This window comes from Epargyreus clarus, unplaced genomic scaffold, assembly GCF_041222505.1.
Source record: "Epargyreus clarus isolate Ecla_fem2 unplaced genomic scaffold, WU_Ecla_fem_2.2 ptg000023l, whole genome shotgun sequence".
NCBI classification, from domain to species: Eukaryota; Metazoa; Arthropoda; class Insecta; order Lepidoptera; family Hesperiidae; genus Epargyreus; species Epargyreus clarus.
In genome coordinates this window covers 994,598-1,011,928 of record NW_027332230.1, presented here as the reverse complement: position 1 = coordinate 1,011,928, position 17,331 = coordinate 994,598, and the positions used below count along the sequence as shown (strand labels likewise).

Here is a 17,331-nt window from a genome sequence, read left to right as displayed (position 1 = left end):
TGTATGCTCATTTTTTACCTCAATATTATAAACAAATCTTAAACACTGATTGTACAGTAAATTGTCAAATTCAAAAGTTGACAGCACAGGTAGCGCCTGTCTTTCGAGTCTCGTGGATAAGTAAATCCTTGTATACATGAGAAATTCTGATACGTCAAATTTTATTTTTGACCAATGAAACTTAAAATTACTTATTAACTTACCTCATTGTTCCGATTATTTCATACTTACTATATTAATGAAGATAAGTGTATATTTTTGATATTATTCGCAATTTCGCATAGTTTCATTTTTCTCGGTTACCAACGACAATAGCTTACAATAGCGAACAAACCACTACTGTAATGCAATACAGCTACTTTATTTAAGCTAAGCTTTATTCTTTTTAAAATCGCGTAAGAGGTGGTGTTAGATTAGAGCTAGTAGATATCCAGTATTTGAAACGATATAGCATGTAGCATTAGGTAGGTATTGATTATATTAGGCAGACCCATAGATTAGTAAAGATTACTCACTCCTAACAAGAAAATGTACCCAGTTTTGAAAATTGAAATAGTTGCGCAAAAAAGTTTTGCCACGTCTCCGTGCTAAAATGTCCCTAAAATATTTGAAATAATTATTTATTTATTAGGTAAATTACGCAGTATTAGTTATTTATTCGTAAATTTTCTTTTAAAATGTTTTTATTTGTCAAGAATTCAAAAAAAGAACTTACCAAAATAAGCCGTTTATGGCTTCATTCAATTTCAAGGCGGCGAAGTATCTTTACTAATCTATGGGCAGACCAGTTATATTAATATGTGCGGTTTTGTAATAAATAATGTTTTTTGTCATATATATTTGACATAATAATATTTATAGTGCCATCAACTTATCTGTTCAGTTGACAGGGTCGCTAGTGCAGCGTCCAATGTTACCATATAATTATATTTGCCTACTGAAGAGGGAGCTCAACAACTTTGAGACCTATGATTTTTACTAGATAAAATATGTAAAAAATATTTAAAAAGATAAATAACCTTCGTAAACATCCTAAAAAAAAGAATTAGGTTAATAATGTCAAATTTTAATTCTTAAATGATATTCTAGGACAGGAAAAATAAAAAGTCCAGAATTATTAACTATAATTATTTATATTTTATAAAAATAATTATGGTCATGATCTCTAACTTCGAGGGGCTCCACACCAGACATCCCTGAGCGAAATAATGACGATGCGCCTGAGGTGCCTGTGCCAAGTGATTTACATAATTCGTCATCAGAGTCACTTGAATCGCTTTCGCTATCACTATGCAACTTAATAATGAATGGTTCTTCTAAATATCCATCATTGTTCCTGTATTTTTCTTCAATTCTTTTTACGTGGTGACAATGGTTTTTCCACTCTTCTTTTGTTATTTTATCGAATGCATTCTGAATTAACTGGGGCATTTCAGCACTAGATTTACCAACATTTCGCTCAGCGACATTTCTCTTCATTGAACTCCAAACCATCTCGATTGGGTTCAAATCACAGTGGTATGGCGGTAACCTGAGAACAGAATGGCCATGACTTTTTAATAGATTATCTATTTCATATTCAGGAGCTGGTTTATTACGCTTTATTAATTCTTGCAGTTGAGGTTTCGTCATTTGCTCAGAAAATTCTATATTTCTCTCCCTCAGCCACAATTGCATGACAGCCTTAGTGTGGTTTGAATTGGGACATTTATTACAAATGCTGTGATAGGGGGCATTGTCCATCACTATAAGAGTATGCTTATGCAGGTTCGGCAGCAATTTCTTAATAGTCCATCTTTTAAAATTATCATTATTCATTTCATCATGGTAGTCACCGCTCTTAGTGTTTGATTTAAACACAAGAAGAGCATTCTCTACAAAACCTTCTTCGCCTCCTGCATGAACTATAATCCACCTATTCCCTTTTGATACTGGCTCCAAATCACCTTCAACATCTGGGCCTTGCCAACATTTGTCAGTTGAGTGAGATGAGTGTATATAGGTCTCATCTAAATAAACGACGGGTTTTTTTTCTCCAGACTCATTCTCACGAATTTTTTGTAAGTATGCAGCCCTCCACGCAGTTATGTCATTACGCTCACATAGCACTTTTCTATTTGTTTTAGTTTTTTTAAAACGAAATCCTATTTTATGCAGCAGTTTTCTAAGTGTTTCACGTTTTGCAGAGAAATCAATTTCTTCTCTAAGTATGTTTAATAATTTTGGTATAGTCGGAATTTCTTTCCTAAATGAATAAAATTCATGAATTTTTCTCCGTATGACGCCAATGTCAAAATCATCAATGTCCAATTTTCCTGTTTTTCTTTCTCTATTCTTACCGGGAGTAGATAGTTTGACATTACTTTCTTCAGCTTTTTTCTTTTCATTCATGAGCTTGTAAACAAATCGTTCGCTTACTCCTGTAGCAAAAATATAAATACATGAAGTATAAAAAAACATTTACTACCAAAAATACTCAGTGACACTTTAACTAAGTAAAATAAAATAACTGAAATATTTACGCGGGACTTTCTATTAATTAACTATCAACACTTCATAGCAACACTAACCTGTCGCAGCTGCGACGCGTTCTGTCACTTTCTCAAACGGTATTTTCGGAGCTAGCAGGCGTTTTTCTTCCCTCATGAAATCTAAAACCTTTAAAATAATGACCCGTGCATCACTTTTGAGAGGCTTAGGCATTTTTAATCACTTATTACAATTATATTCGAATCGAAAAACAAAGAGCACTCACACTTCAAAGAATTGACAGCGGAATGACATTTCAAAATGGCGGTCGGCTTTGTTTTAGTACCAGATTTGTCTACTGAACAGAAAAGTTGGTGGCACTATAATAAGAGTATTGGTTTAAATGAAAAAAAAATAATAAGAAATTATCATTCCATCAAATAACATTTTATAAAGAGGATATCGTTTGTAAGTTGCTACACGCTACACGGAAGAGCGGTGAATAATTGCATAAACATTAAATAATATATGCACTTCCAGCCTCAATATGTTATGTATGACATAATGTATTAATGTTCCTCTTTACAAATGTTTTAAATCATTATAATGGCTTCCTCTAAACATGTCCACTCTTTAGGAATCCTGACGCTTTGTGATCTCCAAATTAATGCCTCTGTTTTACCATCAGTTAATATGCGACGATAACCAGCTAATTATTTTTCGAATTCAGATGCAAGAAATTGCTCATAAAAATCTTTATATTATATTTATCTTTATATAAAGTAACGTATTAAAAGGGCTGAATAAAATAATTTCATAATTAATAAGTTCCTACTTTAAAATTTAATTGGAGTTTACTCCTTAAGAAACGATTTGAGTTATAAGGCCCGGTACGGAAATTTTATGAGGAGTAAAATCAAGTGTAACACGAAAAGTTGAGGCGTAACGTAGAAAGAGACAAACATATATATCTGTAGGACTGAACGTGTAAAAGAATGAGATGGAATACATTACACAGCGTATCTCATTCTCGGGGTCTCCTCTTTGCGCGATACTTCGTAGTCTCACTACCTCCAGTCTGAGAGTTGAATGTGTGCGTATGTTTGTACGTGTGTGTTGCGCGCTAGATATGGTACAACTATTGATGCGGTGTTTTCACGATTCATAACTCATGTAACTTCCGAAGTTCACGTATCGTATTTCAGTTACCACAAACCTATAATTACAGTATTTAAGAATGATATTATAATTCAAAGTGAAAGAAATCAATCATCCTAAAATTGGATTTGTATAAATTGAACACAATTATTATTATTATTATTATTTATATTATTTTGTAACATACTTTACGTAATACGCATTATTGAAGTAATATAAATAATCCGAATAATTACAGATATATGTTTGTTTCTCTTATGATTTTAGCAGATGCGTTCATTTACCCTTTTTTTCTATTCGATATATATCATAATTATCGTTCGTAAGGAGTAAACTCCAATCGTGCGTCGTAGCTGACACACACACACTTTTTTATTAAACGGAGAGAAATATTTTTATATGGTTTTAAGCATACCATCCAATGTTAAGTCTTTATTACCCACGGATAACTTTGATTAACCTCAAATAGAAATGGATTCCTAATTGAGGTCCGCCATAGACGCCTCTGAAGACTAAATTGGAACGCCTAGTAAGGCGCCTAATACGGGAGAGCCCATGCCACACCCAACTAAAAATTAATCGCTGTAGTACCAAATACCATAGAGGCGACTAAAAGGGGGTTCCGGCGTTGCGGGTGGCGAGAGTGGGAGCTCGAACCGCCCGGCTAGCGACCCCGGGAAGGACGGCGGTATGTGTGGTCGCATACCGTCGTGCACATCAGACGGAATGGCGAGCACCACGCTCGCCTGGGTGGAGCCTGACGGGGCAACGCGCTAAGAGGACTCCGGTTGCGTTCCTTTGGAGATCCCGGAGTCCTCTACGCAGCGCCGAGGATGGCCACCGGGGGGTTTTAGTGCGGTAAGAATCCCACATAACCCTGTGTCGCTCCCCCGGCATAGGGTACCTTTTGAAGGTTTCCCCCTCGTAAACAAAAAAAAAGTACCAAATACCACAGAGGTCTTTTGTTACAAGGCAGTCATATGTATGACGGTGCGGCTCTATCACTTTCAAATCTTATAAAAGTAACTTCTATTAATTAAAACAAATGTACACAAATACATATGTCTCATTCTTTGGAACGCTCTGCAGCCCTAACGGCTTGACAGATTTTTAACATTTAAAATGTTGTTGGATTCGTCCAAAGTGACAGTGGAAAAAACAATATTTTTAAACGGTCCGTCTTTCTGGAGGCACGGGAGTGCCTCCGCCAAGTCGAGCCAAAAAAAGTGGCACGGCCGTACCATTCTTTTCTCGAAGCAATTCGGCCCATTTTTGACCTTAGATTTTTATAATAATAACTAGTTTTCTTCCGCTGCTCGCTAGCAGTGAAACAAGCGACTGAGCGAAAACAATAGCAAAGCAAAAGGACTTTCTCTACCCACCTTGGGATGGGAACCAGCTAATTGTGGTAATGAACAATGAGTTGAGCCGGTGTTTTATGCAACGAAAGTAACCACTAACGTGATCTCTGAAATGTGAGAAAGTGACTTATTATTTAATTTTATGAATCAAACCAAGAGTTACTTACTCATTCATAATTTTCTGGGAAATCACATAAGTCGTGAATGTAGGATAATTATAAACATAGGTACAACATAAAGCTCATGGTGGCATGAACTTTACTATATAAAGCTTTTACATTATTTAACATAGTTTTCTATTTATTGTTTACAGTGTTATCAAAATCAGCTTCAAAATACCTTACATCATTTTTGCTATAACCTTTTCCTATAGTTACCTTCGGGTTTGATCATCCATGTCCAGTTGCGTTCACCCTGTTGTTTATATTTATATGAATAGCTCTTTACTAGAATTCTCTAAAGCGTGGACACTACGGATACAAACAAAGAGTTAGTTCTCAGGGGCAGCACCTCCTTAATGGCCAATCACAGGTAGGCATATCTGCAGTTGATCACTGTTGTCCATGGGCGGTAGTAACCACTTACGTTCCAGGTGTACTGCATGCTTACTTGCTTCTTCTACATTATAAAAAATCATCTACATATGGCGCTGAGATAGTGGCTACTAAACCACAAGAGTCAATTTATATAAAATCAGTTTTAAAAACACTATGTTACAACCATCCAAACAACCGGTCCAATAAAAACTAACTCGTATTGTAGGCGGAGTGGAGTACACTTTATAAATAGTGTTTATTTGGCCAGTGGTTGGTATTTACGATGGTTTAATTGCATCTTAACAGTTTGTTTTCCATCGCAACGTGGTTACTGTAACGGAAACACCACGCAGTGCGTTTTCTCTGCCCATATAATGGGCGGTTGTGATGCCCCTGGGGGCGGAATAAGCAAGCATTCGATAAAATACCGATTGAGTATTAATACGTTCCGACTAATATATGATTGAATAATTATTTATTGTAACGGTAACGTAACTTTAGCATGTTTTTTTTATAATATTAGAGTAGGAGACGAGCATTAAATGTACCTACATTTAAAATTAACCTGCAATGCAATAACACGATTTAGTTCTTCCCTCAATATTTAATTTTATTTCGCTCTTATTTCTTTATTTATATTAATGTTAGCATCGCATGTATACCTACTATATCAGCGCGGTATGATAGATAATGCAAATACGTTTAGAAGGTGGTAGAACCCTTTGTGGTTCGACTCCGGCGGCACCACCGCCACACCTATTTCTGCCTAATAACAGCAGTGTTAGGCGCTGCTGTGTTCCGGTTTGAAGGGTGTGGTAAGGGAGACATACTTTTCCGAGGCGTTCCAGCTTAGTCCTCCGGGGTAGCGGCGCATCTGTGGCCGACCTCAGGTAGGAATATTGAATCCTATCTGGGGTTGATTACTGATGTCACACAGGATGTAACACAGGTGGACTGCATGCTCGTCTGCTACTCTTATATTATAAAAAAAGTACAATTTTTTAACTGTGTATATAATGGCATCACATAATCGAATTCGCTTATTAGAAAATTTCAGTAAAAAATACCTATTATTCGGAAGCGATCTTTTCGTTATTCGAAATAATTTTACAAAATTAATAGTTTTTGTCGGTAATCCGTAAAATATCTATATACAGTTAAATTGTAAAGCAAAACTATACTATTTCCATTTCTTTATTTTCTCGATGACAGTTCTTTGTAGTGTTGTGACTTTGTGAACTTGTGACCAAATAAGCATATATTTATTATATGTATTTTGAACACAGACAAATACAACAAAGCTTACGCCGTAAGAAAAATAAGACAATTTACTGACCAAAACCTACTTATTTTACAACAGCTTCGAAAATTTTAAAGAAGTAGGCATTATCAATCAAAAATTTATACGTGTAACATCTTGTAATGAAATATAATATCATAAGTATATGTAATATAATATTATAGTTAATAAATTTGTACAAAAAATGAGCAGTAGTTTAGTTTCTTACATTTTGTAAAAAAAAACGGGTCTGTTATCGTGTTACGTTTATCGTTATAGCCCCTATAGTAATCATTATGTGTAGCACATCACTACCTGTCCATAAAGTGCAGTATTATCTGTGTGACATTTTAACGTAAACAACACAAAATTACATGGACGCCGACCTGTCATCGAGAAAACAAAGAAATGGAAGTAGTATAGTAATTAGTTTTCGTCAATTTATTTCCTAGTTATAAAATAGCACTTAAAATTGCATTCCAGTTGATTTATTACATATATCATAAATACTGTAAAATTCGAAATATTAGGTATAAGACTATTCGAGGTTTTGAAACTATTCGACATATTTTCGTACGGTTTGCGAATAGTCCACGTAGGTTTGAAGTGCGTGCTCTATATTTAGCGCATCGACTTATGGTTTCGTTCACCTCGCTCATACAGATGATCCCACGTGCATTGATCGCTAATGCATTGGACGTGCACTCCTCGATAATGTAGGGATCCACTCGGACTGCGATTAAGCTATTAATTTGGTTCAATTCAGCTCTCTATGAAGTAAGTACATTAAACGCATTCACATTTTATCGAGACTTTTGATCTACATACATATATTTAAACCTTAGTAAGTAAGTAGTTTAGGTGAGTCCTAAACTACTCACTTTCGATACTTGTGAATATAAAGTAATAGAAATACGTCTAAAACATATGTATAATTAAAGCGGGCAATGTCATGAGCATTTGTGGAATATAACTTTCATAAAACAAAGCTCACACGAACACTTCAGCGATAAACGGTATCGTTAATTCGCAAAGTGCAAGTATGTAGGCAAAGAGACAGCGCAGCGGCCGTAGCGGGGCGGCCGGCGCGTGGTAACAATGCTTCTTGGAGTAACGGCGTTGGCGCGCAGTGCGGCGGACACGCTCGCACCGTCATGCTGTGCCCCGCGCGATGCTCGTGCTTCCTCTGCCGCGAGCTCCAGTCCTGCCGCGCCGCAGACGCGAGGAAACCGCCCAACAAACACAACATGTGCGACAATTTCATTCTTAAAAAGGCGGAGGCCTGGGAGCCCATGAAGTTCATTAGAGGTGCAGCCAGACTCTCCGTCAGACACTGGCAGAACAGAGAACCGGTTTTACAATCGAACAAACCTCGCATTACAACTCTGAAGTCGACCAGCTGCGAGCAGCTGTACCCGCAGCCCGAGGAGGACGCAGTTCCGTTCGCAATGAGGAGAGCGCCGAGCACGGACAGAGTTAAGCCGCCTGCCGAACACAAACCCCTTTTTAAACTTCTCGGTCAGTCGCGGTTAAAAAAAGTAAACAGCAATGACACACCAGAGTCAAAAGTTCGTAGAAGTGTTCTAAATTTTCGTAAAAATGAAGCTCCTAACTCTAAAAATATTCATGAAAAGTACATTCCATTACCGCAGGTATCTTCGCCTATGGAACATATTTATAGTGAACCGAAACCTTGGTCATCCAAATTTGATGAATGTTGCCGACCGCCTGTGTATCAAAGTGTTGAGAAAAAGAAAGAAGAAAATAAAAACATTGCAAGCGATAAGAAGTTATACAGCAATCGTCCTCCTTGCTACGAAGAATTAGCTGAAAGGCTTTCACAGGAAAGAAACAAAAAAGCCAATATACCGGTAACAGAAGGCGGGCTGGCTAACAAAATTACTCAAAATAACAATAAAGTTGTTATTTACTTTGGTGATTCGATAATACGTAAACACAGTGAACAAAAGAGAGAGGAAAGCAAACAAATCGAAGAAACGGCACATAAAGAAGAAGCAATTTATGCAAATCGACTTTTAGATGAGACTAGCAATTTAGGGCTTAGTAGAGATGAAGATAAGAATGGAGGACAACAACTTGTATCTGAAGTACAAGTTTCAGAAGCCATTTATGCCGAAGTTAAATCCGAACACAGTCTAGATGTCGGTGAGACGGTGACAGTCAATGACGCTACGTATAAGAAAGACGTCTTTGAGACTGTTAGTTCTGATGGATTTCTAGTTGTAGAGTTTGAAGGAAACTTCGAAAGAGCACGTCAGTTAGTGGAACTTGTACATGGGGGAGGTGTGGATCATCATGAGGCTACCATGCTTGATGACGACGAGCAGTGTGACTGGAGTTTTATACAAGACTGGAGGAAACGGTATGTTGATAGATAATAATTAACCGTTAAAATAAATATCTGACCTTGTATCTTTTATTACAACAAGCTTATTTCATCAATACGAGTACAATATTTTAGCATAAATTATTACATTTGACTTAGTTTTAACTGTAATCGTATGATCAGAAAGCAGCGGTGGTGCAAAGGCAATGTTTTTAGAGTATTTGCATAAAATAACGATATATCTTTATTACAGAAATGGCAGAATTTAAATTGCAGTTCCTTTGATTTAGCTGCAACTAACAATCAAGATGACTCGTTTTTCTTATAGATTACATAAATGCCAGTTGTTTGTCGCGCCTATTTACGTTTCCGTATAAGCGTCTACGGAAAGAGATTCGCATTAATTACATAGCGATGGCGCTGATAACAATCTACTGTTGTTGGTCGACGACCCCGTGCGAGCTTTTGCCTCTTTGTGTAGAGATAGCAATCGGAGACCACAATTCTCAAAACGTCAAACACAGGAAACCAAACCTTAATACCGTCTTCAGATTTGCATGTTTGCACAACAATCGACCCATTAAAGATGGCTTTCAGGATATAGATTAACAAGTAGTATGTTTACATGTTACATATTTATTATTTTTAGAAATGTTGATGATCATTATTACACTTTTATAGCCATGCGAATTCCACACTAAACGATTCGATACCATTGTTTAATGAAATAAGTTGAGTTTTAAAGATTTTAAATTTATGGTCTAGTGAATAAAAAAAAACGGCTGTTGAAAATTAATTGATCGTGATATAACGACTTGCAAACAATTATCGTCACTTTCTTTTTTAAGTGCGTTTAATTCATTAGACACAATTTATATTTAAATAATGGTATTACTTAATTGTAATTAGGTTGTAATTAGGTACTTAAATCGACAATATTTTTTTAGTTGTTAATATAATTAATAATGTAGGTCCCATCAATTTTAAGATATAACTCATGAGACCAACTAACCTCCACTACCTAATCATTTACACAAATATAGTTCCACGTATTATATCAGATATAAAATATAGATATTGATAATTTGTCTTATGAAAGATACGCAGATGTCGATGCCGAATTGCGTCATGCCATTAAAATAATAACACCGTGAAGGAACACCAAGGACGTTATGGTCAGTCACAATGGTTTCATTTACCAGAGCAACAGAAACTTCTACAACTAGTGGCCGTCCATTCCATGTAAGGAACACGGTCGATTTTGACATAGCATTTTGGACAGAATCTGCATGCATTTTTTGGCTTGTTTCGCATTGTGTTCATGCATGGGTGACAGTTATTACGACAATCACTGTAATAATATAATTTCTATGCAAGGGATTACCTATCTTATGTTTTTAATCACATTTGCTATATTTGCGTGCATTAATTTTAAGTGTAATTTCGTTTTTCTCTGGTACTCGTAAATATGCACCTTAATTCTTTGTTTCAAGCGTGATGAAATCTTGTTTACCTACATTTTTATGTTGCAAAGTTCCTCTAGCAAACTCATTTGTCGAAACGAATTTATGATCACTGGCTGACTGCCCGTTTGATTAAAGCTGACATTTTAATTTCACAAGTGGGACGCAATTCAAGAAATCATCGCAAAGGCAACTTAATTCGATTTATTTAAGTTGACAGAACGATATGAAACTCTTAAAGGATTAATTTTTATGCCGTATCTTTTGAAAAATGTAGGTCAGGCAGTAAGTGATACTTGGTTTATATACTGCACTTTTTGAAAAATGTTATCTTTAGCCAAACGTAGTGTATAAATATTACAAAAATACTCTTGCGGGATTAAATTGGTTGTTTACACGTTAACTTACATTGATTAAATAGAGAACCTAAAGCCATATCGACGGGTCCTACGTAAGCTCAAAGACGTCACGTATTCACATATAATGCAGTTTTTTTTCAAAAGGATTCAATTATACCATTTTAAAAATTTAACTATGTACGTTGAATAATGTTAAAGTTACACGCATTAGAACATTCAAATCGCTCTACTGTAAAGTTGTGAGAACGCACTTGCACCAGTTTACGTAGGACCCGTCGATATGTCGTTAGCGCATGAGCGAAAATTTCACAAAGATAGCGTAGGATCAGAAAATAACTTCATAAACAAATGTTCATGATCATCTTCATGAATTGATAGATCATCAGAAACTTAATAGATTATAACTACTCGTGCTTAAAAATACATGTATGTACCACAGTAAGAATATACTTTATGTACCACATGTACTTTATGTATAAGGAAAGTGCTATATGCCCATTATCTTATGCCATAGAGTTGGGTCTTACCACACGTTTTCTTAGAAATTTCACCATAAGACTTACTCTCTCTATCTATTAGGCATGGGAAATTAAGTTTCTAACTTAGAAATGTCGATAAAATGATTTAAATGTTTTTGCGGAACGTATTTTTTGATAAATACATAAAAGTATTATAACAAACTAATTAACTTAAATAGTATTTTTCGAATATTACCACATTTTGAGTATTTGACTATTCTATATGTTGTATTTTAGCGTTTATCATTGATCACTGGATCCGGAACTACTGCATCAATAATTACTAAATTATTAATTTTCCTGAGATCTTTAGCAATGTTCAAATATACTCAGCGGCCTTTCAAGTAATTTTAGATTTTTAAACTGAAAAATTCTCTTAATCAAATTTATAATATAATTTAATTTATGATCAAGTAAGACAAACAATTTAAACAAGGATATCATAGCGTTCCAGGTGTAGCCTGTTTCATATCTTGGTCTCATTAGAAACGTGCTAACTGTACCCTAACAGTCTAACTAACTAAACAGTCATATTTGTCGAAACTTAAAAACTCCTGGTGAGGGTACTGTACCATAGAGGACTGTAGAGTTGATGATGTTTAATTCTTTTGAATATGCTAGAACCCTTTGTGGTTCGACTCCGGCGGCAACCCCGCCGCACTTATTTTTGCATATTAACAGTAATATTAAGCGCTACTGTATTTTCGTTTGAAGGGTATGGATACATACTTTTCCAAGGCATTCTAGCTTAGTCCTCTTGGGTAGCAGCGTATCTGTGGCCGACCTCAGGTAGGAATATCTAACCCTATCTAGGGTTGATTACAGATGTCCATGGGCGGCAGAAGCCACTTACCATCAGTTGAACTGCATGCTCGTCTGCTACTCTTGTAGTATAAAAAAAAATCAAGATCAGAGCCAAAGGAGCATACAAAATAAACTTTATGTCCTTTTTAGTCGACTCGCACTTTGTAAACACATTTAGTTTTACGACTTCCGTTTAACTGAGCCAGTGTACCTGTTTAGTACATCCAGATCATTGTGTGGCGTGTGACTTGCTTTTACGTTAGATGTCGGAAATAGTTGTAAATGATCTATTTCCCCGCGTTACCTAACAAATGCGTTCACATCGAAGAGATGCTCTCATCAAACATTTAATGTTTCCTGCCATATTACTTGATGATGATGCGATTTTGACAACGATTCGTGTTTTTCCACTTTCGTTTTTATTATACACTGGTTTGTCTACATACAAATAACTGGTAGGTAATCTAAGACTTTACATTATGACTAACCACAACTCATTTATTCGTCTCTACCTCTATTTTATTGTATTCTCGATATTTTACATAATATGCATAATATAATAACCAAAATGATTTATGTTTGATGTCTTACGTCTCGACCTAATTACCAATGTACGGAAATTTTCTCCTTTTATTAGCATTGACCATGATCTCTCTTGATGGAAAGCGATTATACTAATAAAATGTGCGCATGCCTTGCCTTTAACGAACTAAAGTTACACCCTTTGAGATTCAATATAAAATATGTTAAAAATAACGTAAATATTTTAGTAAAAACATGTTACCTGCTTATATGATTTTCTTATTACGAGTACGTTCTTTTAGTTTTATGGTCTTTTTACATACTGTGTGCGACTTACACACTTTCTCTGGACTTCACGTGATAAGCAAAATTGTCACTTTTAAATGCAACTGCATTATATTTTCCATGAAAGTAAGTTCATTCAATGTTTTAACCTGTTTTTTGACATCAAACATCAAAATGCTATATCATATTATATTGTTCTGAATTTGTCTGTCTTTACATACTAATCTTAATAACGGTGTAACCGATTGTTATTTATATCGAGAATAGGACAGATTAGAGATACAGTTGTTACTGATAGTCGTATTAAAATATCGAGTATGACTACTTACAGGCGTAAAAGTGTAAAGATGTAAGAATGCAAAACTTGTGCCTTGCTCACTTGCATTTTTTTGTGTTAGTACTTGGTATGTACTCTCACAACTAGAAGGAATGTAGTACATGCTTCAGATACCCAGATATCTGTGTAGCCGGGAACCAAACCCGAAAACAATTGCGTGTCATCACCTATAAAGCTTCAGACATAGTTTAGCTACCGCTACCTAATTAGTAACATCCAGAACAGAATTAAAGCACTCTCCGAAGTAAGGAAACGCGCAAAAAAAACTACCACTAGTGATCCCATATATTTCCCGAGCCCAATGTTGCAATTGTAACTATGCTACAATAAATATAAGCCGCGGTGTTATGTGCTCACAAATTTCGTGTAATGTTATCCAAAGAGACAATATAAAGGCGATTAGGAACATAAAATAGTGACGGAGCACAGTTGCGATATCGGAACGAGAGCGATTTGCGCGGACATCGGTCGCGCTCGCTCGGTAACACCTTTACGATCAGCGCGGTTGTAGGGATGATGGCGAGGCTATCATCCAGAATACCATTCTGTGTTGCCCGTTATTAATACTCAATCTATCCAAACTTTGCTGTCTAAAAATCGAAATTTGAAATATTCTGATATGCAGAAATTATCAATTGTTGATTTTTAGTGCTTTCTACTCCGGCAGACAACATGCAAATGTAAGTCAAATGGCATCAACATTCATCAGAGGAAAGCAGAACTGCTTTACGATAGAAATAGTGTGGTGGTACTTCCATGAACCTTCTACCACCTTTCAATTGTGTCCTATCGACACTACATATAGCAGAAAATATTTGTCCCCAAAAAATGCCAGCCTCTTGATACAAAAGCAATCGAAATATGTTTTCCTTACTCTTACCTACTCGTATATAAAATAGATAAATTACATAGGTCCTGTATTGACAGCCCTATGCGTGGCTGCGGAGAGCATAATAAATTTTATTAGCGCCGCTAACGGTTATATGACTTTTTACTGGATTTATGGAGATTATCGATCCCGTAAATTCTTTATAGATCTTTAATTGGCTGTTTCAATTAAATACACCTATTAAGACAACCAAATCGGTGTTTATCTAAATCTTAACGTTTGGTTTTTATTTGGTAGTAAAGGGAAACTGTTTATGACACAATATAATCTTCGAGATATCCGGAGAAGAATTCTTATTATCTAATGACTTCTACATCTACCTTCAGAGAAGCTGATAAAAAATCGATCGCTGACGCTAAAAGTAGCATGTCTGCTGGGGTCTGGGACACAAAAATTCTTTGTGTTTCTATTCCAGAGATACTACCGCCTCTCCTATTTCTACCTAATAACAGCTGTAGTGTTCAGACCTGTGTTTCGGTTTGAAGAGTGTGATAAGGAAAACATACTCATCCAAATTTAGTCGTCATGGAAGAGTAGCATGGTAACAACGCATCTTTGGCCGATCTCAGTTAGGAATCTAATCTTATCTGGGATTGATTACAGATGTCCGCGGTAACAACTAACTACAGGAGGACCGCATACTTGGTTCTTCCTTCCCTTAATAAAAATACAACTTTAAATTCAGACATTATTATGTTAGTGGTTTAGCATGTAACATGAATGTTATCACATGTTTCCAGACCGTCGAGCGGGTGCCGTCCGTCGGAGGAGGGTGCGTGGTGCAGCGCGGGCGTGGCGGGCGCGCGTGCGCTGCGGGTGCGCGTGGCGGGCGCGGCGCCGGCGCACGCGCGCCGCCTGTCGCCGCCGCCGCACGCGCACCGCGCCACCACGCCGCCGCCGCCGCTAGACCCGCCCGCTAAACGTGGGTATATCACGATTAGAACACTATTTTTATACTTGTATAATCCTCGTAAAACTGCTAGTCCGCTCTGAATATACAAATGGATCGCGTCGCCATAGCAAATTGTATGACTACACATGCTCGCAACTACCTACTTCAGAGCGGAGTAGCAGTTTGGCGCGAACTATACTAGAATAATCGAACTTGCACTCAGATTAACTATATGTTTTGAACTTGGTGAAATCCTTTCAAGTCCAACTAACTTCCGAGACACCACCCATTGCAGCCTCATAAATGTGAAGCGCTACTGCGTTCCACTTTAAAGGGTATGATAAAGCTGAATCGATGATAGGCTGCCCATGGAATTATTTCTATAATAATATTGGTAATTAAACAAGTTAAAATTTTATGACCAATCATGACCAATGATTATGAATTTCAATTTGTAAAAAAGGTCAAAGTTAATTCATTGTTTTTATAACTGACAATGAAACATTTACCGAGTTCGGCATTAACTATAATTTCAGTAAACCCATACTATAAATTTTGTTATAACCCGGCCGCCAAGTAAGTTATTAGAAAGTACTTTTCACGAGACAAAACAAATGAATCGTTAAATGGCTTGGACAGATATAAAGGGTTCTTACTCCCCGGTCTGATTAGATCTATTGCACTTTTCACGTTTCTAATGCAGATTTAAAACTAGCGTCACACATCAATGCGATTGCGTGCCGGCGAGGGCCTGCCTCCATAAACGGGTGGACAGAGCCGTAATAAATTCTGAACTAGCCATTCTACTAATCAAGATGACTGCACTTCAGTCCATTAAATAAATAAGATCTGCCCGATAACGGCTAGCGGTCTTTTTGATGAGATTTGCACGGATATGCGGCTATTTTTATTTTGTTTTAACATTTTGAGAAGGGAAGTCGGAGTTTTCGTTAAGTTAATAACGTCCAAAAAATTTTTTAAAGAACTTAAAGATAAAATTATAAAAACATCGATCATAAAAAATATATCAAACATAAATTGTTGTATGTACGAGTACATTTTTTTAGATAGGATAAGGTAGGAAAGGGTTTTGTTTGGGTGATAGTGACCACTTCATATCATACCACTTTAACTGCTTAAATAAACTTTCCAAGAATAATATTATTCAATCCATGGATATATCATGTATGACATGCATGAGCTCCAAGCAATTGATACATATACTTAATTAATTCAAATAGATAAAGCAGAGACTCGGACATCAGCTATTTATGACCGCAATAATGACTCGACATTATGAGCTTTATAAACTCTGAGGGCTAATGCCTTATTATTAAATACGTAATGATCATTTCGCTATAATTCCTCCTTCCTAATTGCAACAGTATTGTAGTGCCACGTAACATCCGCATTCCTTGAGGATAGTTCTTAGTTTACTTTTAATGGTACCGTAGGGTACTATACCACGATGATATAACAATTATACTCAGTGTCGTGGGTCGTGCATTATAACATAACACGTTTAAGGTACAAACTTTATTATTGTAATGTGGATCGGTAAAATGCATTCCGCTGTTACAGCCTTGGCAGATGTCACTCAGTCCAGACCCTGGGTACTACGCTTTTATTACCGCTCTTTCTTTTTTAGAAACTACTTAACCAAATCACATTTTTAGAGACGTACTTCTTGAACCCTTTTAATATATTGTTCCAGACTCAATTTTTACTCATTTCTTTTCGATTAATATACCATTGTTGATTAAGTATTAATCAATGATTTCGATGTTTAATATATGTGTACGTGTACCCTTTAATGATCCGCATTAACTTTATTACCCTAGCCATTCTGGAAGAGCCGCCACCCACGTCGCCCGACAACCCGAGCGGGGCCCAACTGAAGCCGGTGAGCGCGGTCTCCCAGATTACAGTGGCCAGTGCACCGGTGAGGAGCGCTCCGGTCCAGAGCAGCTATGCTTTGGACAGACGAGCCAAGCACGAGCATCGACCCGTGGAAACTGTGCAGCCAGTGCAGGTATGATTTCCTTTATGTTTCAAACGATTTTCGAAGTATTCCAACAGCTTAAGATAATTAAGGATACAAAGAATAGTAAT

At 36.5% G+C, this 17,331-nt stretch overlaps 2 protein-coding genes across 5 annotated transcripts in view; both read left to right on the top strand.

Moving 5' to 3' along the window:
* Positions 1-17,331, top strand: part of bbc (choline/ethanolaminephosphotransferase 1 bbc) — a 69,521-nt gene that overhangs the window by 8,757 nt on the left and 43,433 nt on the right. The window lies entirely within an intron of this gene.
* The window catches only part of LOC140751968 (ankyrin repeat and BTB/POZ domain-containing protein 2), a 77,039-nt gene that overhangs the window by 40,197 nt on the left and 19,511 nt on the right, over positions 1-17,331 (top strand). Inside the window, exons 1-3 of one of the 2 annotated variants that reach the window (XM_073086107.1) lie at positions 7,943-9,186; positions 15,068-15,249; positions 17,061-17,251. In XM_073086107.1, the coding sequence (XP_072942208.1) occupies positions 7,958-9,186; positions 15,068-15,249; positions 17,061-17,251 (1,602 nt within the window). In that variant the 5' untranslated portion in view covers positions 7,943-7,957. Of the gene's footprint in view, positions 1-7,942; positions 9,187-15,067; positions 15,250-17,060; positions 17,252-17,331 lie in introns of those variants that run through there. The other variant, XM_073086108.1, reaches the window with a different exon arrangement.